Source organism: Thunnus maccoyii, chromosome 22 (assembly GCF_910596095.1).
Source record: "Thunnus maccoyii chromosome 22, fThuMac1.1, whole genome shotgun sequence".
Classification (NCBI taxonomy): domain Eukaryota; kingdom Metazoa; phylum Chordata; class Actinopteri; order Scombriformes; family Scombridae; genus Thunnus; species Thunnus maccoyii.
Window position 1 is genome coordinate 20,646,240 of NC_056554.1, and position 22,620 is coordinate 20,668,859.

Consider the following 22,620-nt stretch of genomic DNA (forward strand, 5'->3'; position numbering starts at 1 on the left):
TGTCTAGAAAATAAAAGTGCATGATTCATCTCCTTTAAAGTTTGTTTGCACAACTACAGTGACCGTCCTAAAATAAATAAATAAAATACGGTTTCATTATGTAAAATATGCAGCAAAATAAGACCTGACATTTCATTATTTGCTAAAAGCAACGTCCATTATTATAGTATTGTTTTATTTTGAAACTACGAGAGGAAGTGTTGACTTATTTCACAAGAGGTGAAGGTGGAGTGAGACACCAGTCACTCCTACTTTTTTTTATTTCCGGTTAATTTATTGAATGGTCTGGATTTCAACAACGTTTGCAGTGGAATCTAATTCACACACATCCTTCTCTCTCTTCAGGATGTTTATTAATTATGAGCTTTTATGGCAATTTTGAGGAAAATATGTGCTTTCAGAAATAACTTGTTGGAAAACAGCTACAACAATTTAAAATCCAAAATTAATGTGAGTTGTTCTTTGCCATTTTAAAGGCAATATTTTAATGAGATCTAATGCAATGAGTTTGTTGTATTTGACAGGCTGGAATATGCAGAACTCACTCAGTTTACCTGCAAACTTGCTTTGAGTAGGTGAGGAAATATTTGGGGGGTGGGTTGAAAGAAAAAAAAATAATTATAAAATTAATTCACTTGAAACAAAACCTTTAGAGCTTTATAATCATGGTAATATATTCATTTTGACTCATCAAATAGTCTATTACAGACATTTGTAGCATGTCTATCACAGTCTCAACTATATACAGTATATAGTTATATATATATATATATACTATATATATATACTTTATGTATATACTTTAAAGACAATATTATATATATAACACATTAACTTTTCATACCAACTTACTGTATTTTGAGTAAATAAATAATAAAAATATGTGAGGGGGATGTGAAAATATCAATTAAAAAATATATCACCTAATTTTATATATTTTAAATTGATTAATATTGCTTCATAATCACTGTAATATATTTGTCACTCATCTCATTAAACAGCTACAGACATTTATGGCATCTTCTACAGTCTCCACTGAACATAATAATCATCATAATAATAATAATAATTTAATTTATATAGCACTTTTCAAGTGCCAGATATCCAGATTAAAAATGATTTACACAATACAAATAAATAAATAATAAAATTAATTAATTAATTACAAAAAAATCAGAAACCCATGTAGGCCTTCTGTATGACAAACAAGAAACAGGAACATTAGAGCACATTTATCAAGCAGCACTGAGTCCATTCATAAAACAGATGGAAGTGCAAGTGCAAATTAAAAGGAATAAGTTCATAGAAAGCAGATAAAATGTAAATAAAGGAAATAACCACATACAGCCCATAAACAAATAAGATGCATTACACCACTTTACCATTACACCAAAGGCCTTTAACATTGTACAGGTGTTTATAAAGTGTATCCAGCCTCATAATAATAAAGGACGTGTTCATGAAATATAATGACATAATAATTTGTGGTACGTGTTACACTCTCTCCGGGTCAATATGTCAATGACAGGAAAACAAATCCATTAATTCAACATCAGCCGAACTTCACGTTGAACTTCCTGTTTGCACCAATGTGTCAAACTCCAACAGGTTTTGCTTCATAGTGCCACCGTCTGGACAAACTTCTTATTAATGGAATTGAATGTGTAAGATGTCATTTCACCTTTACAGGATAGGTTCACCATTTTTCAAGCCTTAAAACAACAGTCAGGTCCCCAAATTAATATAGAAACAGATTTTTCTTGCTTTAATCATTCATCCTTTTCATGCTGACTATTAGAAGATTCCTTCATAATATGCTTATAATGTAAGTGATGTGGGACATGTGGGATGTGATCTGTGCAAACATGTATTTAAAAGTTTATCTGAAGTTAAGTAAAGCTTCAGCGTCCAAATGAGTCAAATCAAGTAGATATCTTTCAACGTTACAGTCTTTTTAGTGCTAAACTCCCTCTTTTTGTTACTATACTTCCACCGCAGCTCAACAGGGAAACTGTGAAATCATAAAATGTGTAACTGTGTGGACATATTGTGGATTTTGGCCCCCATCATTTACACTGAAAGCACATTTGAATTTGATCTTTTAATAACCAGTATAAACAGGAGGAATGATTACAGCGAGGAAAACCCCTCTTTCAGGGTTCATCTGGACTCCTGACTGTTTGTTTTTAATGACAGAAAAATTGTGAACCTATCCTTTAAATCCCTCTTCAAACTCCGCTCCTTCGGGCTGCTGCATAAACACATCAAACCAACCCTCTGGTTCCTCCTGCATGACGCACGGAGCCCAGCCAGTCCGCTCAGCTCAGCTCAGCTCAGCTCCGCTCGGCTCAGCTCAGCTCAGCTCGGAACCGACCAGAGCAACATGCAGGATGGCGAGCGTGGAGACAGCCGCGGAACACGAGCGAATCCTGCGGGAGATCGAGAGCACAGACACCAACTGTATCGGGCCGACCCTCCGGTAAGTACCTGGTGGCTGTACCGGGATTTTTTTTTTTTTTTTTTTTTTTTTTAGCCACAGTCAAGCCCCGCTGAACGGCGTCAACCAGAGCAACCGAGGGAGCGCGGCTAGCTGCGACTAGCGCCGAGTTAGCAACTTCTCCCAGACTCCCGGAGCTTGCACAAAACTTTAACGACCATGCGTCCATTATCGGACAGCTAGCCGGCTAACTTTAGCAAACATAAACGCCAGCTAATTCACGTTACGGCCACTGGTGGCTAAACCCAACACGGTGTCTCCTGGCTGTCTGGTTTGGCCTAACAGTTCCGACTCGACATTGTCCTCATAGCTTTGTCGCCAAAGTTTGACAACTTATCCACAGGGCAACTCAGCAACTTCGGCTAACGTTAGCAACCTTAGCTAAGTAATTGACATTCTGCTCACTTGGTGGCAGAGCTCACAATGGGAGTCGAGGTTGTTTGTGGTAGCTAAGCGCTGTCTCTGTTTGACAGGTGGCTTTTTTTGTGTTTTTAAAGTCGGTCAACTTGTATGGAGGAGTTTTTTTTTAGTAGCTATTTACAGTTAGCTTGCTAGGCTGTTAGCAGCAGCAGCCAAGATATATCAAAGGAGTGTCAAGCCCTGCCTCTGTCTGGGTTAATGAATGAGAAGTATACTGACTGTTGCTTTAGTGATGACATCGCATTGTAAACCACATTAAAAAAAAGGCACTGGTTTGCTTTTTTATTTTTTTTAAAATGCTCAGAGAGTGTTTGCTCAATAATGGAGTGGAAACTGCACTCTCAGGCTGAATGGCTTTTTCTGTTTATGTTGGTGTTTGTGTGCCAGATACACATGGTTTCACATCCCATTAAGTGTGGGGGTGGTGATGATGGAGGGATAGGGGTGGGGGGGTGGGGGGGGTATGTTTTTGATGCAGCACTTCTTATGCTGTGTTTGGATCTGAAATGGGTCACAACCCTGTTTCTGTTCAGCTTTTATTACAAAGAGCGATGTTATATACATGTGCCAGACTCTCAAAAACACAGAGGGCAAAGTCTGGTTTGTGGTTTTGTTGACATACGTTACCTGCATTTCATTTAAACGTAACCCTGATTGATTTTCCTTTTATCCTAGTTAAAGGACAGGTTCACAGCTTCTCAAATCTGTCTTAAAACAGCGGTCAGATGCCAAAATGAACACTGAAAGAGGTTTTGTAAGTGATGGGGGGCCAAAATCCACAGCGTGTCCACTGTCATTTAGTGCAGAAATGTATTTAAAAGTTGATTTGAAGCTTATATATGTCATATTAAGTGGATATCTGCTACATTTACAGTCTTTTTAGCATCAAATTCCCTCTTTGTGTCTCCCTGTTGAGCTGCGGTGGAAGTATAGTAACAAAAAGAGGGACTTTGGCACTAAAAAGACTGTAACGTTGAAAGATATCCACTTGATTTGACTCATTTGGACGACTGAAGCTTCATATTAGCTTCGGATAACATTTTAAACACATTTTTTGCACAGAGAGAGGACTGTTCTCTATTTCTATGTACATTTGGGTACTTGACTGTGACGTTACATCAAGGTATCTTTTATTTTTTAAGTGGTCTTTTCATGCCCTCTCTGAAGACACAGCGTCCTTGGCCAGCGGTCTTTGAACTGATTGTCCGAAGAGGAAATAAACAGCGAACGAACAGGGAAATGCAGTAGGGAGGAACTGGGCTATTGAGAGCTTATCAACGGTGTTTACAGTATTTGTGGAGTTGTGTTTTTCGTTCTCGTCCGTCTGTGTCGGACTTTTTCCTCTTCATAGACCCCGTTTAAGCTTGACATTTAGGCTAGTCACTGTGCCTGAAGTGTGTGTGTGTGTGTGTGTGTGTGTGGTTACTGGTCCTCTCAAGAGCCTGTTGTGATGTGACTTGACAACTTTGTGTGACACCTTCGGCTGCCACATTCTCCTCTGAGTGTGTTTGTGTGTGTGTGTGTGTGTGTGTGTGTGTGTGTGTGTGTGTGTGCCGGTCAGTGCCAATGCCACGGTGAGCGACTCAGGCCGGCAAGCGGACAACACGAATATTTATTTTTCTGTCAGCGCACACCGCCGTGTGATGTTTCATCTCTTTCCAGCCTCTAGTTTCTGTCCGGCTGAGTCTCAGTATTTCCACTTCAGCTATTACACACACACACACACACACACACACACACACACACACACACACATTTTAAATGTAGTAGCACAGTCTATGTTTGGAGCTGTCAGCTTCATCATTAGCTATATTTAGCCTGGGGAGATTTTTATAGAAAAAGAAGGGTCACTGTTGGCTCTACAACAAAATTTTTGGATTGTATCTTTACGCTGCTTTTATCGCTTAATCGACCAAAATCGATCAGCATAAACATCAAAAAATAGATGTTTTACAGATATAAAAATGTTTCTGGAGCTAGAAATTACTCTTCTGGTTGCCTTTTCCTTTTGTAGGTGTGTAAAACCAAAGATAGGAAACAAGAAAACACATAAGTGACTTGTTGATTTAAATAGTAGCTGTTAATTTTGAATTATTAGGCTCTTAGTCACAATGACAGGTGCTGGTAACAAGTCATCAAATGGCTTTTCCCCCACTGAAAGTCTTTTTTATGTAGGGCTGCAAAATATGATTTTCATCGTTGAGTTTATTCATGAAATCATCATTAAAAAACACACATTTACATACATTATAGTGTGTTATAAACTATGTAATATCTGCTTATAAATTCTAGATAAGGTGCTAAAAGTAAAATGTTACCAAAAAGTATTTTATCTTAATACAGAATTAAGAAAAACAACATTTTCTAAGCATTTCTGCATTTGTAAATAGCAAATGATATGGATTTTTACTTAATAAAAGCCTGGATTACTTAATTGTTTATTTGATTTTAGGGCTGCAATGACAGAATATTTTCATAATCAATTAATCTGTTGATTATTTTCTCTATTAATTGATTAGTTGTTTGATCTATAAAATGTCAGAAACTGTTTCCCAAAAGCCCAACATGCAACCTAAAATATCTTGTTTTGTCCCGATCAACCCGAAGATATTCAGTTTACTGTCATATAGGACTGAAGAAACTAGAAAATATTCAACATTTAACCAGAGAAATCTGCCATTTTTTTCTTAAAAAATGACTCAGAGTTATTGATTCATTATCAAAACAGTTGGCAATTAATTTTCTGTAGATCAACTAGTTGATTTATCGACAAATTGCGGCTTTAATTTGATTAATTTGATCTATTAGATGCATAGTTTTATATATTGTACCCATATTTTCAAACATAAGGATTCTAATAATCGGCTTCCTCCAAACCTTCCTAGACAGTCAGGAAAAAACAGGTTTGTTGTGTGTGTGTGTGTGTGTGTGTGTGTGTGTGTGTGTGTGAGAGAGCAGGTCGAGGCTGGCTGCAGCATTCCTCCCTGACAGCAGAATAACTCAGGATAGATCAGGACTAATCATGTGGCCAGCTCCCCCTCAGGTTACAAACATTAGCTCAGGTCTGTTTATGTTGTTCCTCAATATGGAACTGTTAAATTATATTACACTATATTTGTTTATCACAATGTTTAGCCAATAAAACTGATACGAATCGGCCTGTAAAGCCTCTCACTTCACATTTAGAGGTGAATTTTCATTCAGATATTTGTGGTTATTGAAGAAATGTTACCACGTGAATATTTTTGCATATTAGTCACAACAACAAAATGTGTGATTGCTTTTGGATGTTTCTCCGATTGCCTCATAACATTTACCAGCGGATGAGTCTAATCGCTGGTGTCTGAGACTGACAGATCAATTCACTCTGCAGACTTTATTGAATGTTGTTGCTTCATGTGATAAATGTATGTTTGTGAAGGCAGACACAACATCTGTCTGTTTAAAGACAGATTTAAAGGAGCAACGCCACGTTTGTCTCATCCACCGCGTGTCCAAACAGGGTTTTAAGTAGCCAGAGTATCGCCACGCTACTCATGTTACCTTGTTTACACACAGCAGCTCTTTTCAGGTTGTTATGACTGATGAGTTATTATCAATCTTTGCTCACTTTCCTCGTCTTTCTATACAACTATGACACCAAAACAATAGCGTGTGGTTCGTCTAGCTTACCAAACTATCGCGCTGTAGGCCGTCCATTCATAAAGCTTTGTCACTGTGATGTGATAGATTGTTAATACATTGTCGATCAATGTAGCTTGACAGAAGCATGTTTCTCATTGTCTTACTGAAGAAATATATCATTTCATGATTGCATTCAGATTTGTTTTAGAGTGAAATCTGCTTTATTGGACTGATTCAGATGTTTAAATTTGCATTTAAGTGGCAAGTTCAGTCTTTGGTGATATAATTTTGCCTTTTTGAGACTCTTGTTTGTTTCCTTCATGGTGATGTCAGAGTGCTGCAGCTGGTCGGAGGTTCAACGGGCAGGTTAGCACCTTCGCTACAGTGCGTCAGTCGTTTATTGTTCATATCGGACCGTCCGGTTTCGTGCAGACTCATTCGGACTGTCTCCACTCTTCAGAGTCAGCTGTTTTGGAGTTATAAAGCTTTAAATTAGTGCTGAAAGCATTAGACGATGAAGATTAATCAACAACACTTTTGATAATCAACTTGTTCAATGTCAAAACAGTCCCTGGTTCCAGCTTCGGATACTTGTGTATATATATATATTTAAATTGAATTTAGATTTATGACTGTTTGTCAGATAAAATAAGCAATTTAAAGATTTCACTTTGTGCTTTAAGTAATTGTGATCGCATTTTATGCAGTTTTACTTTTTGACTTTTTATACATTCTTATTTATGTGAAAGAAAAACGCTCATTTCTCTGATTAACTCTAGTTTTTGCTACTAAATCAGACTTATTTTAGAAAGTTTCTGTTTCTTCAGCATTGACCATGACAATTAGCAAATCTTTAATCATTTACCTGACACAGTTGCTTTAATTTTGGAGCCGGTAAGTCGGTGTAAACACAGCTGACGTGACTGATTATCACACTTTTCATATAAAACCAGTTAAATGTTTGTGATATATGAGTCTGTTTAAAGTATTTTATAGATGATCGGTAATATTCAAGCCAATAATCAGTCACTTTGTGTTGCTGTTTCTTTGTTTACATGATCCATCTTTCTCTGAGTCTCTACCTGCTTCCTCTTTGCGGTTGATGAGACGGTCGCTCCGATCAATAACAAAAATAACAACATAATTCACATGAACACAGAGAGAGAGAGAGAGAGAGGCTGTTTCAGGACAGAGACGCCGATGAGCTGCGACTATAAATAAAAGAGTAATGAAACCGTGTGAGAAATTTTTAGAAAAGACAAAAGAGACAGATGAACCCGTGACACAGCAGTTCTCAGCAACGTCCCCCCGACTTGAGGAAACAGCCCGTCTGGGTCTCGGATGTCAAGACAGGTTCAGCTGCAAAACGGCAAACAAGTGTAACAAAGCAATGGAAACGTAGATAAAGAGTTCACTGTGCTTGTTCCTTTGTCACAGAAACGCATGACCTTCTGTTGACTTATATATACTAACACTTAATTATATTACTGCAAGTTCAGGTGTGTCCTGCTTTGTTTGTTTGCTTTAATTGTTTCAAAATTGGAAATTGACTGTGTATCAATCATTTAGAGCAGCAGTAGGAATGGACACATGGCTAAAACTGACATGTGTTTGCACCTACAGATGCATTTATTTACATTATTGGTTAATCTGCTGATTACTGTTCTTTTTAGATTAACTTTTAAGTTTATAAAAATGTCAAAAAATAAGGACAAGTTGCCATTGCAATCATGTTTTTTTGCTTATTTTGTCTGACTAACAGTTAAAAAAAACCCTAAAGGGATTCAGTGTCTTAATGATATGCAATAAAAAGAAGCTAAAAATCATAAAAAAGAGAGTAGAAACAGCAAATTTTTGGCAATTTTTATCTGTTCAAGTTCATTTTTTGTCATTGCAGCAATAAGAAATACAGTTTATTAAATATTGTTTATGTCAGGACCAGCCAAAACATAAAAACTTGCACATAATCAACTAATTTTCTCTCAATCGACTAAACAGTAAATCAGTTAAATGCACGTCGTTATCGGTGTTTTTTGCTCTAGTCAAATCCTGCAAGAACACTGAGATTTGTATCAACGGTTGCGATGGATTTGAAACCTGTTAGATTAGTTTTTCTGCTCGTTTCAGAAACGTGTCACCGTCAGTCGTGTTAACTTATCTGTGTTTGTCTTCGGCTGCTGCACGTCGCATCGGCTAATCTAATCTGTCGACTCCAGTCACGCCGCTGCGAGTGAGGAGAAACCCCTCTGTGTGTGTGTGTGTGTGTTGGTGTGTGTGTGTTGGTGTGTGTGTGTTGAACTCCACCCTGTATTTAACAGCGTGCAGCGGGTGATTTTTGTCAGATTTAGCCATTAATAACAGGGAAGCTTTATGCGTCCGCTCGTAATGTGGTTTTTCTGCTGTGGCCATGGAACATGCTTGTTTCTGATTGGCTGTCGGGTGTCCAATAAAAACTTATAGAAGAACAGCTCAGACGTCCCCACTGGACGTATTAACCACAGGTCTGAATCAGTGCTCAACGTATATTAAACTGCAGGTAACCATAGCAACAATACTGATGCTCTGCCACCAGTTAACTCTTAACTGGACGACGTATGCTAACTGCTACTTAAACTGGAAGTACTGTTTCTACTTGAACAATAATCTAAACATAAACTCCAAGATACTTGTTTCTGAAGCTTTCAGTCACATCTCATGGCCTTCCTCGGCAGATGGAGGTGGTTTAATAGTTATTATGTGACCAGTATAGACTTGTGGAGGAGATATTTTAACCCGTGTCTCAGTTGAAACCTGCTCTTCAGCATCAGATGTGAGTTTCCTCCTTGATCTTTCTTCGGGCATCTGTCGACTCCTGCTAGATGACCTTTGACCCCTTCCCAGTTGATGCTTTGGTGTGGCGTTCACAGACAGCTGGTGTTCATGCCGTTTCTTATCCAGAAAGATGTAGTAATTAAATCATTATGTTTTGAGGGTTTTTTTTGTCAAATTCTGTTGTGAAAATTAATAATTTGGAGCAAATTGTAATAAAAAAGAGAGTTTTGTCAGATGTAAAGCATAACAGTAGAACACAGATCATTGCATTTAACATTAATTAGAGTATATGATGTGTAATCTTGCACACATTTGCTATATTGTCTCTTATTAGCGTTGTGATATTAGTACGTTGCACAGATGTAGGAGGGATATTTGCACGTTTTAGACATTTAACATGACCCGAGAAATTCTGTGTGTGTCTGAAAGGTTCAACTAGTGAGAGAAGAGAGGGAGTAACTTGCCACGAGCTTGTTACAAAACACACACACACACACACACACACACACACACACACACCCAGCTGAGTCATCACACTGTACTTGCAAAGACACACATTCATACATACGCACACACACACACACACACACGTCTTAAGTGGGTTAAGATCCTATTTAGCCAGCTGTCGAGCAGTCAGCAACTCCCTCCCTGCAGATCCAAGGATGGAACACACACACACACACACACACACACGTACACACAGCTGTTAATAATGATGTCATAATTGAGAGCAGCTTTATTGAACTTCGTGTCAGTATTCCTTGTTTTCAAACTTTTACTTTCCCTCAAATCCGCCCCGAACCAGCCATCTTTTCCTCCTCCTCCTTTTTTCTCTTATTTTGTCATTCGTGCCTCCATATTTACATTTTTTTAAATTATAAGTTCCCTTTCTTTCTTGCCTTTCATTTCTCTTTTTCCCTCCCTCCTCTCTTTATGCACTTCAGTAGCCTAGCAGTAGAAAAAGTGACACCGGTTGACCTAAAAGAGCTGCTGTAAACAACTTAGATTGAACTTGTGTCTAGATGATTGGCGTCTAAATAAAGTTATTTCCTTTTATTTTTGTCATCATCATCTATTCCAGTGGTTCATTCTTTTGCTTGTAACCCCTTAAAAATGAAGCAATGTCTACAATTTGTCTCATTTTAAGGACTTTTAGAAGCCTGAAGAACATTTCCAGTATTTCACACATAATGTCCAGTAAATTACTGGGATAACCTGTCAGATTTTCACTGTTCACACATGCAGCTACGTTCAGGAACATCTCCGTCTTGCGGCTTTTCACACATAACATGACAACGCTGGAACAGATGAAGCAAAGGACGGTCCAGCAGATGGTGATAATGCAACACTTATGGACGCCAACCACCATAAAACTCAACAGAAGAAGAAGAAACTTTTCAAACTAGGCAGAGCTGATCAAATACGAATCATGATTCTGTTTCTCGCCTCAGAAACATATTTTAGCGTTTACTGTTTAACTGTAACATGAGAAAGTTTGTGACCGTACCTGCGTTTTCCCCTGAAATGCTACCAGGTCTTGAGGCAGGAAGTTGACGGTAAAGATTTCCCTGAATATCATGTCACATGACCTCATGCAGGAAATGTTCCTGAACATTTCAGGGACAGACTGCATGTGTGAAAAGGGGCTTTAAAGAGTTTAGAGGCTTTAGTGGGTGAAAGAATCCAACATTGTTCAACTTTTTAACAACTTTTTACCTCCTTTTATAACAACTTTTACAGCCTCAAGGAGGTGAAAGTATCCAATATTTCAATTATTTTAATGTTTTTATGGCCCTGAAGTGGTGAAAGAGTTCAGTATTCCAACTATTTGAAGTATTTTTACAGGCCCGAGGAGGTGAAGATATCCAATATTTCACTTTTTTTAAAGGATTTCTAAAAGCCTGAAGCTTGAGGAGGTGTCTATTATATCTATATCACAACGTATTAGCATCCTTGTGCAACAGTAGACATATATATACCATATTTAGAAACAGACACATGCAAAGGAGCAGAGATGTGGAGCTCCTTTTCCTCTCCTCTCGGTGGCAGACGGTACCAGGCACACTCTCACTTCGGAGTACGTCGTTCAACAGGGTTGGAAACAAACAGCCTCCGCTAACAACACACATGCTGCTAATCTTAGCTCGTACACGCTGGTCCACACTGTCAGGAAACCAGCTATTGTTTGGCGACTTCACAGGGGGGGGAATGAAGTCATAATTTAAAAAAAAAAAAAAAAAACTTGTATCGTTCACTAGAAAGCAGAACAACATGTCTTCGGTCCTGTTTTGTCATCTCGTTTTATCCCCAGAAAACTAATCTGGATTATCATCTGATCCATAATTATGAAGATCTACTCAACGGCTGACACGCTGATGATGTCACACGTCCTCATTCATTCATTTCTACTATCGCTCACTGTGGTTTCATTCATATTTATTTTGTTAGTCAGTCAGTGACGGTGCGGTGTTTATCGAGGGCAGAGGTCGTACAGACTATACGGGCCTATAAGGAACAAACACACACATTGTACTTTATTATATTGTTTTTTAATTTTAGACGTTTCTCTATTGTTTCTTTATCTGATGTCAACAAACACTGTGCTGGCTGTTAAGAGTTGCTCTGTGTGTGTATTTATATATGTGTGTGTGTGTGTGTGTGTGTGTGTCTAAAGAAAGCACTTTGTGGCGTCAGACCTGTTCTCTATTGTACAAGTCGGGCATTTCCTGGTCAACAGGAGGAAGGGTGGGAGGGGCGGAGGGAGGTGGAGGGGGGGGGATTCGAGCTATACACAGGTGTGTTTGTGTGTGTGTGTGTGTGTGTGTGTGTGTGTGTGTGCTGTTTATGGACGGGAAAGAACACAGGAAGTGTTGTTGATGATTATTACAGAGAAGGCTTGAAACGCAACACACGCTCAGACTCACGTTGGACTCTCGAGACAAGTTTTAATGAATTACCGAGTGATTAAAAGGAAACAGATTTTTCCATATCGCTATTTTTAGCGTGAAACAACGCTCCCGATGATCGCGTTAGGAAATAGAGTTGGGTCGTGTTTTTTTTCCTGAGCAGAAACTATTTAGTCATTGATTTTTACGGGAAACGTGTGCTTTATTGTGATATGTATCATTATCAGGATATGAGATTATTGATCATATCGCACAGCTTAGTAACAGCGATACGTTTATAAGGAATTCAGATCTGTTTTTAGAAAGTAGATTACTGAATCTGCAGCTTAAACTGATTCACTTTTGGATGACTTAAGTAACCGTGGCGACGTGTTTTTATTCTCTAATTCACGCCTCAGGCTTCGCTTCTTCTCCGTAGCATCGGCAGCAAAGGCTCATGGGTGTTTTAGAGCCATCTGCCATCAAAACTGATAGGAAAAAAACCATAATTACTCTGATAAACAAAGTTAAAATAACTGCAATATAAACTGTAGTCTTGTTATGTTGTTTGAGTCGCGTAACACTGAGGATGTAATTAACAGAAAAAATGTGAAATTGGATTACAGAATAAGGAGGAAAAACACTTTCTGATCCAATGTCTTCTCCGGCTTTTCAACTCCGTAGCAACATGGGGAAAGTAATTTGTTTACTTCAGTTATGTGTGTTTTGAAAGTTGAACTACAAGCACCTGCAGCTAATCAGCTCCTTCAAGTTGATCCACTGACAAATAAAACAGTTACAAACGTTGAGCTGTAGTTTTAAAAGCAACTAAAGCTCGTTTACTCCCAGAGTCACTCAGGTTTAAGGCAGGACAATGAACCAAATGAATCAAATTACAGATGTTGTTAAGCTCTTACCCACTTAAATAATTAGAATCCCTTGTAATCAAATGAAAATGGCTACAACAGCTAATAACATCCTACCAGACCACAGTCCTTTCCACAAGTCCAGATCTTAAGGTGTTTATATACTGATATAGTAATAATAATAATAATAATAATAATAATAATAATATGAAGCCCTTCTCTATATGTGTAGTGGATATTTCACAATAAAAGCCAAACACACAGTTGTCTGAGTGTGACTAAAAACACGCTAACGACGCTCGTTTTGCTCTTGTTTTCGCTCTCGGCGACACTTTCACGCCGTCGATTCTTTTTTCCTCAGCGACAGCACTTTGTCGGACTGCCTCAGGGCGGGAAAAATCCTGATGAAGCCTTTTAGTGTGAGTGTTGTTTTGCTTTCTAAATGGCTGCTGCTGGAAGGGGAAAAAAAAAACACTGTTCAGGACCTGACGTTTGCTGAAAATCTGTCATTTCTTCCTTTACACAGCACATAACCATGTTGAAAATACCCTTGAGCTGTTAGTAGCATCTTCCAGTTGTGACTGTGTGTAACTGTGTAGCAGGTTGTTGTTATTATCAATACAATAACGCCCCCTGCTGGACATCTACTGGATGTGCTGTCTCTCTTTCCTCACTGTTCCTCCCTGTTGAATTAGCAGGAAAATAATGTCAAACAGCCTCACTGAAGCAAAAAGATCTGCTCTTTAAATTAGCAAACTGTTCTTCTTGTCTTTCTCCTCATCTCCTCATTCTTCTATCTCTTTCCGGTCTCTAGGATATAGGACTTAGGACTGATGAGTTTTTCAGTCTTTTCTTATGAGATTTGTCATTTATCTGCTGCAGATGCTGCTCATAATACATAGAAATAAATGTAAATGAAGTCTGTAAACTATATAGAAGTGGACCAATGATCTCTAGATGTTTGGTGAAGCATCAGTATTATAATTTATAATCAAATTAGCACAAGAAAGCTCATTTGTGTAATTTAACTTTACTTGGGAACATGAGAGTGAGGAATGAAAAACTGTCAGCTCCAAACTTTAAATATGTCTGTAAGTTTGTAGACCAACAAGAAGTGGAAATATGCAGGAAAAAGCCAAAGTTAAAGCTGAGTTTGGTCTAAAAAAAAAAAGCAAAAATTGCAGTTTTTAGGGGTAAAATCTAAATTTTAGGGATGCACGATATTGGATTTTTTGCCAATATTCGATATGCTGATATTTCCAACTCATTGTGTCTGATTGCAGATACCGATATATGCACATATTTTTTTCCAACTGGCTGAGTGGGCCTTTACTATGCAATCATAGATTGTACTAGCGGAGTGTTAGCAGCAACATGGCCTCCGCTAGAAGAAGCAGCGGGTCTGACGGGCAGCTGAGTGAAGTGGAGCCTGCGGAGGAAGCACCGGGATCGTCAGGGTGAAACAGTCCGTGGAGGGAAACACAGTCAGGCGGTGAAGGAGAAGGCAACAAATCGGCCTCTCTTAATCGGCAGAAAATGTTCATTTCGGGCCGAGGCCGATAATTCATTTTAAGGCTTATATCGTCCAATGACGTGCTGATAATATCCCTACTAAATTTCATACCTGTTGTCTTCTCTCTCTGTTCCTCCAGGTCGGTGTACGACGGTCAGGAACATGGCCTGTTCATGGACAAACTGGACGCTCGGATCAGGAACCACGACAGAGAGATCGAGAAGATGTGTAACCATCACTTCCAGGGGTTCGTCGACTCCATCACAGAGCTGCTCAAAGTGCGAGGAGAGGCGCAGAAACTGAAGGTAAGGAGGGACGGAGAGGATCGTGTGAAAGATGGAGGATGAACAGAGAGAAGGGAGAATAATTCTTGATACTTTTCTCTAATTTGTTTATTGTTTAACTACCTCAGAGTCAGGTGATTGAGACCAACAAGTGTCTTCAGGATGATGGCAAAGACGTAAGTGGACTCACAAATATCAATGTTGTCCAATCAGGAGTTGAGTCTCAGGAAGCTTGTTAACTTTCTTCACCTCCTCTTTCTCCTCCTTTCAGCTCATGAGCTCTATGGAGGATCTGAAACAGTGTCGAGTGCAACAGAGAAACATCGCCACCACCATAGACAAACTGACACACTGCCTACCAGGTAACACACAAACATACAGGTTTAATTGAGAAAGAAACCTTGTGCTGTCTTTCTTTCTTCTAATTTCATTTGATTAACTTATGTAGAAAGAAAAGAATGAAGAAGTAATGTTTTGGGGACACAATACTATTATCTTGGGACTATTTTTTTTGTCATTGTCCCTGAGGGGCGTACTACAAAGCGAGATTAGTGGGTTAGCGAGGTGTTGAGCCTGCAGGGTTTTCAATTTCACGAAGGTGGCTCTCTTTTAACCTGGCTACATCACCATGGTAACTTATACTGCAAACTTAACCTGGTCCGGAGCAGGTTATGTTCCGAGTTTCAGCTTAAATCGGCACTAATAGGGCTGTAGTCTGCTGGTCGACTGGTCGATTAGTTGGTCGATATGCTCTCGTCCGACTAAATTCTCATCGGTTGAATAATCTCTTATTTTCATAAGGAGAAAAGTGCTACATCAACAGCTTTCCAGGATTAATCCATTATGTCCTGCGGCGGGAGGGACAGACTAATAAATTACCTGTGAAAACAACGGGGGTGTATTCAAAACACCCCCGTTGTTTTCACAACTTTGAACTCGCCCAACCTAACGGAGACTGCTGGGTCTAACTGTACTCAACGTTTACTGAATCTGTGTTTCTCTATAATGGCACGAGAACCCCCGCCAGGCCAAAAAAAATATTTTTTAATATTTGATATCCGAATGAATGTATATTCATTCATTCGATAGCGTTTGGGAGTCTCTGAGCAGCGCTGTTCCGGTACGTGAGTCTGGGAAACCACTGGTCGCGTGGCTCCATTAAGGAGTATGTTTGCGTAGCAAGTGGGAAAGAGCAAGGGGCAGGGAAGTGACGGTGGATGCGAGCGGAGCAGAGGAAAAGGTTAGTAGTAAGTTGTCAGTCTGGCAGTAAATGTACAGTACAGACTACAGTGTGTCGGTTAATAAATGCTAAAAAGTCACGTCTGTTGTTTCCCCAAATGCTGGAAAAGTGAAGGAGGTTAGCTCCAAAGTTAGCAACAATGGGTTAGCCTAACCTTAAGACACAGAACAGAGAAATGTGTGGCTGCCGAGTTTACTGTGCACACCCACACCCACCACTAATTGATTAGTTGAAGATTATGTACGATTTTAGATTTTCTTTGGTTGACTACACCCTATTCACTAATCACCTGATTTGCTGCCAAGGTCGTTTAACACTGCTGGTACTGCAGCTATTAGAACACTGATTAGAAAGTTGATTAATCTATTTATCACAGATAATATTCAATCTATAATATTAATTTCACTTTGATTTTTTTTATCCTTCATTATGGGACAGAGTCAGACCTGAATGCACTTCTTGAGTATAATGTTTAAATCTGCTGGATCAAGTTTAAAGTTTAAGAGCTCTGGATGTGGGAGGCACGGAGAGTGCATTGAGTGGTAAAATAAGTATATAAACTAATTACGTAATTAATAAATTAATGAATTAGTTTTTTAATTAATGAATTTACATGATCAGCAGCATGCCTCTCTCACCTTATTTGCAGCAACAGCGTTGCTTTTCGCTGTGATAATGTATTTATATTATTCATAGCTCTCCATTATAACGATCTGTTCCTCCTGACTTTTGTGTTTTTGTTTCCTTCAGTCCTGGAGATGTACAGCAGACTTCAGGAGCAAATGAGGGCAAAAAGGTACGTCAGTAATTCTGTCTTCCATCACACTTTTTTCCCCAAATTCAAAATCAAAAGTGCCAAAAATCTTGTAGATGAAACGCAGATATAACTGAGTGGAGCTTTGCAGGCGAACCCTTCGTGGCAGGAACTCTACCCCCGGGGCCCGATCTGGCCCCACTACCTGTCCAGTTTAGGTGTTGGGTTTTGTTGTCCGTAGGCGAAGGCGGGATGGGTTTAGGGATGCTGACCCTTTGCTGTGAAAACTGGCTCTTGAGGTGTTGAAGGGTGGGGGGGGGAGAAGAATTGGCTCTGGATCCACAATCTACTGGACAGGAGTGCAACCCTGGGTCTGATTTAATGAGAAGTGAGCTGGACTGATTTGACATAAAGGCATATAACTACCATACAAAACAGTGAAAGAGACAGTAGAGAATGAGCTGATAAGTTTATCTTTTTGAGTAAAGACATAAAAGAAATGTCTTTGTGACACCAAACAACAGGCTTAATAGGAAATGTCCTAATTGGAAAGAACTTCAGCACTAAATGGTACATTTTCTTCAGTTTTTTCTCCATTGCTTACACACATTTCTTAAAAGATAACACCTGCTTTACCTCCTCTATAAACCTCAGTATGAAGCACTGGTACCAACACAGTAAACACACCTTCCAAAAACTTGCTAAACCAAAATCTTAAGACACGTGCCACAACCTAACACACACTTACCACAACGGTATACTGCCGTCAAACCACAGACACACACACACCTCCTGTTTGAAACATATCTAGCAATGTGTGCTCTAAACACAGCACTTAAGAGTTTAGAGCTCTGTTATACAAGCACAGAGGGAATATCAGCACTGTATTACAGAACAGTTGATACATAATAGTTACAAACACGATTTCTAAGAAACTTTTACAAACTAAAGGGAATACAAGACCTGCTGTAAAACACAGATGTAGTTCTACTTTTTGCAGCATTCAAGTAGTTTTCCCAAAGTAAACGTGTAAATAATTTATGACACCCATGTGAAGAAATGTGATGTGTTGTTTTTGAATGTCTGGCAAACTGTGCGTAGATGTTTTTTGCAGTGAGTGCGTAGCAGCGGATGAAATGTGTTCACTTTTGTGCCGAACTGGCTCAGAGGCAAAATAAGTATTGCTTGTAAAATGTGTGTAAGCAATGGAAAAAAAACTGTAAGGTGATTATTTTTGAAATATTATACGTAGTCTGTTTATTATTGGGGCTGAAATGATTTGGTGTTTCATCAATTAGTCGATTGAAAGAAGAAAAATCAATGGTTTTAATAAGTGATTGGTCATGTCAGTGATTTTTTCAAGCAAAAAACACCAAAAATCTTCAGGTTTCAGCTTTTCAAAAGCGAGGATTTTATGCTTTTGTCTGTTTTATATCATTATAAACAGGATATCTTTGAGTTTTGGTCTGTTGGACGGACAAAACAAGATATTTGAAGGCTTCTGGGAAATTAATTGACAGTTTTTCATCACTTTTATAGACTAAACAATTAAATGATTAATCAAATGAGTAATTGATAATGATAATAAAGACACCCTATTAAAGATACACTGTGATATACAGTCCTTTGACCATTTCTACTATTGTGTCTGAACTTTTGGCCACTAGATGGAGCCACAGCATTTAGAATAGAAATACAAACTGCTTCTCTCTATATCTCTCTCTCTCTCTTTTTCCTTCCCTGCCCTCGTCCTGACCTGTAGACTGGAGTCTGGTTGGTCATAAATTTGTCGTTTGTTTGTGTGTTTTTCTACTTCTCTCTCTGTCCTGCGGCTGCTTGGCTCGCAGAGAGCAGAGAGAGGTCAGCCAACACCGGCTGCTCCTAGAGAGAGAAAGTGTGTGTGTGTGTGTGTGTGTGTGAGATTGAGATGCAGTGGAGTGAAGTGTTTGCAGAATATTGTATTGCCAAAGATCCCCGAGGCGTATCTGAGTGTATTTCTCTGTGTGTGTGTGCATGTGCTCGTAGATTTGTTTAACTTTTTTTTTTTTTCTGTGTGATTGTGTGTTTCTGCTGGCTTTCGGTCGTCCATCTGACAGCCAGGAAATAGTTTTATTACTCTGTCTAAGTTCTGAAAGTATCTCCTCCCATAACCAGAAACTCACAGGTTCACTCGGCAGCCCTAAAAAGGTTATTATTAGATGTGTAAAGCCAGTGAAGCCTGCAATGAACTGGAAAGAAAATCAAATCTGGCGCGGGACAAGTTTGGTGTTAACCTCAAGTTTAAATTAAGCACATTAGCAATCAATGCCCCCTTTTCATCAAATGCTGTGTGTGTGTGTGTGTGTTAGGTACTACCCTGCGTTGCGGACGTTGGAGCAGCTGGAGCATACGTGTCTTCCCAAGGCGGGTCAGTACCGCTTCTGCTCCATCATGGCAGAAAACATCCCCAAACTGAGGACACAGATCCGGGACACGGCCATGACGCAGCTGAGAGACTTCTTAGAGAGCATCCGGAAACACTCGGACAAGATAGGAGAGACCGCCATCAAACAGGTACACGATATATATAGTTAATCAACAAACAGAGATCTACCATTTTACTAGGTTTGTTCTTAGTAGAACAAGGTAGATACAAGACGAATAACAACATATAAAATCAAAATAGTTTATTCCAGTAATCCCCGTGAGGTAAATGCATGCTTTCCATCCCCTTCTATATTCTTGCCAGATATATCTTTCCTACAATAATCTTACAACTGAACATTACAACTGAACAACACGTGATGAGCTGTGCCACACACAAAAAAAAAAAGAAAGAAGAAATAAACAAAAGCAGAAATGCAGCACATGTTGTCTACACTCAAAATGTGCTTGTCATCAGAAATTTTTTAACTTTGCCTCATTCATATCCTGCAAAAACCTGGAGTTTAAAGCTGCAACTAAGGATTTTTTCTTTGTTAATTGATAATTATTTTGCCGAAAATACATCAAAAAATACTCAAATGTTTTGTCTAAACAGTTAAAACCCCAAAATAGTCAAATTACCATAATATAAGACACGGAAAAACAGCAAATTCTCACATTGGAGAAGCTGAAACCAGAGATTGTTTGGTAATTTTGCTTGAAAAAATGACTTAAAATTCTTATTTGATTATAAAATTTGACTAATTGATTAGTTGTTGCAGCTCTACAAGAGCGTAAATAAAAAGCGTGGTATTAACTGTGACACGTCAAACCCTTTTCCTCACACATCCTATGGTGTCGAGCACAAAACGAGTAAAAAAAAAAATTGCTTTAGACGCTTGAAGACGTGTCGCCTCTCACTCAAAATCTCCAGTAGTGAAGAAGACGTTCCTGTGTTTGTTTGTGTCTGGAGAGGTAGGGATGGGGGGAACTCTCGCTCCATCTTCTATCAGCCAGACATGTGATTATATAAACGCAGAATCATAACATTTTTATCTGTTTTTCCCCTCAGTTTTCCATTGTTCATAATAGTTCATCTTTCATTAATTTAATCTGTGTGTGTGTGTGTGACTGCCTGCTGTTCTAACATCAGTGTGTGTGTGTGTGTGTGTGAATCTTACGTGTGTGTGTGTGTGTGAATGTGTATTTGTTGATAAGGACTGTACAGTGTTACTGGCTTGTTTCATACCACAATTGGTTTTTTGTTCTCCATCATGTCTTTCTTTCTCTGTCTGTTAATCAGAAGCAGCCTCTGTGTATGTGTGTGTGTGTGTGTGTGTGTGTGTGTGTGTGCCTTGCTCTGTGGTTCCACTGCCAGTAAACAAGCATGCAGGCTCGTCAATGAACACACACACACACACACACAAATATACATACACGCACACGCAGACACCCCGCTTTTCAGCACTTACCTCACTGTTTTTCTGTTTTCCGAGGCCAAGGAAGTTATATATGAGCGTGTCTGTTTGTATGTTTTGTGTTCTCTTGTGGTATCCATAGCTCAAAGTCAGGCCTCTTGTTTATTTGTGCGCCTTCCATTATTGGGGGGGGGGGGGATGTTGTTCAACGGGAATCGCAGGATGAAGGGGAAGGGCTGGGAATGAGGAAGGAACGGTTGACGACTCACACGGCTGTAGAGTCGGTTATGTATTATATTCTAATCAAGACTTCCTCTGTTAATAAATGTATACGTCTCATTGGCCTGCTGGTCTAAGACGTAGACCTCATAAACACATTTGAATCTTTGTTGCACTTGGTCAAACTCTCTCTACTTACATTTCCTGCCTTCTTTTCTCACAGAGTATCAAATAAAAGCAAAAACGCCAAAGTTTAATCTCGAAAAAACAGAGTGATTTCATTTGATACTACAGTCAGGACCCTATTTGGACCCTGAAACCATGTAATTGCTCCAATTACAGAGTTTTCTCTGGACTGAGTTCTTGTGGGGCTTATTTTGCATTATCGATAATTCAGCTGATTATTTTCTCATTTAATTGATTAATAGTTTGGTCTATAAAACATCAGATAACAGTGAAAAATACCTGTTACAATTTCCTAAAGCTCAGTGTAACATCTTGTTTTGACTGACCAAGAGTCCAAAACAATTTACTCCAATGGAAGACCCAGAAATACAGCAAATTCTTACATTTTAGGCATCATATATTTGGCATTTTCACAAGACTAGCCCTAATTTCTTGTTCTTTAGAAGATAGTTGAGATTTTAACCTTATTTTTAACCTTTTATTATTCATCACTTCCTGCAGGCATTGAAGTGTCTAAACAAGACACTACAACAGTTTCATTCATGTGAAAGTGAATCTAAAGTGTTATAATTAGTGGAGATGTTCCCTCTTAAAGCCCAACTTTGAGCTTTAGCGTTTTAAAATCAATTTATGCCGACAAATAATGTTCCTCTGTGGTTCGGTTCGGTGAGGATGTAAAGCCGATGCCGTATGTTTGACGCTCTCATTGCCCCATAATAGTCCAGAGCTCTCGAAATGCCACATGAGCAAGAAGACATCTGAAACAAAACACTTTAATTATCTGAATGTTCGTCAGCGCTTTGGCTTGAGATTCGCAGTCCATTCAGCCACAAATGTCTGGATCCGCAGCAAGTCATTGAAAATATTTTGGAGAGTTGCAACATATGTAAGACCGGATTAATCTTTAATCAATCTTGGGCACAACTGTCATGCAATGAAATATTTTCTCTTCCTTAAATGACCGATAATTATACTTCGGATTAGTAGATACGGAGTCAACGGCTCAATAGAGACTCAGGATTTAAGTTCTAATATCAACAAGTGTCCACCCCTGAAAAGTATCACATTATTCAAGGCTTTCAGAAGTGCCAATTTCTGTGTTTTGCTGACAGGGAATTTCAGGGGCTATAATACAGTCTTTGGTGTTAGTTATTAGATGTCAAAGGGAGTTTTACTGTATAGATACACACCAGGTAACCACTTCTTTACACCTTGAGGGGAAAAAAACAACAATACTGGAACTAACATTCATGTATTTTCTTGTCCTGTAGATGTCACTAGAGGATCATTTCTTCCTCTTGGTTCAAAACGTTGCTGTTTGCTGGTTGACCCGAGGTTTTAAAGGTCCTCCAACAAACTCACCCATTCTTCAGTTAAACATATTGTACAGCAGGTGACAAATTAAAGGATAGATTAATGATTGGACCTTTTTATATGCTCAGAGTCTCCAGATGTTCAGTTGAACACCTACAGTATGGGAGGTTTTTATAAATGACGTGT

The 22,620-nt window shown here is 38.9% G+C and overlaps 1 protein-coding gene across 4 annotated transcripts in view; it reads left to right on the forward strand.

Annotated features, from left to right (window-relative positions):
- The first annotated feature begins 2,225 nt into the window (after positions 1 to 2,225).
- The window catches only part of exoc6b (exocyst complex component 6B), a 113,663-nt gene continuing 93,268 nt past the window's right edge, over positions 2,226 to 22,620 (forward strand). For 2 of the 4 annotated variants that reach the window (XR_006093410.1, XR_006093409.1), the window contains exons 1-6: positions 2,227 to 2,479; positions 14,756 to 14,921; positions 15,029 to 15,076; positions 15,172 to 15,262; positions 16,891 to 16,936; positions 19,243 to 19,447. Coding sequence is in view for 2 of the 4 variants with exons in the window: in XM_042400684.1 (XP_042256618.1) it covers positions 2,292 to 2,479; positions 14,756 to 14,921; positions 15,029 to 15,076; positions 15,172 to 15,262; positions 16,891 to 16,936; positions 19,243 to 19,447 (744 nt within the window). In the remaining 2 variants the exon portion in view is untranslated. Of the gene's footprint in view, positions 2,480 to 14,755; positions 14,922 to 15,028; positions 15,077 to 15,171; positions 15,263 to 16,890; positions 16,937 to 19,242; positions 19,448 to 22,620 lie in introns of all 4 variants that reach the window. The other 2 variants (XM_042400684.1, XM_042400683.1) reach the window with 2 other exon arrangements.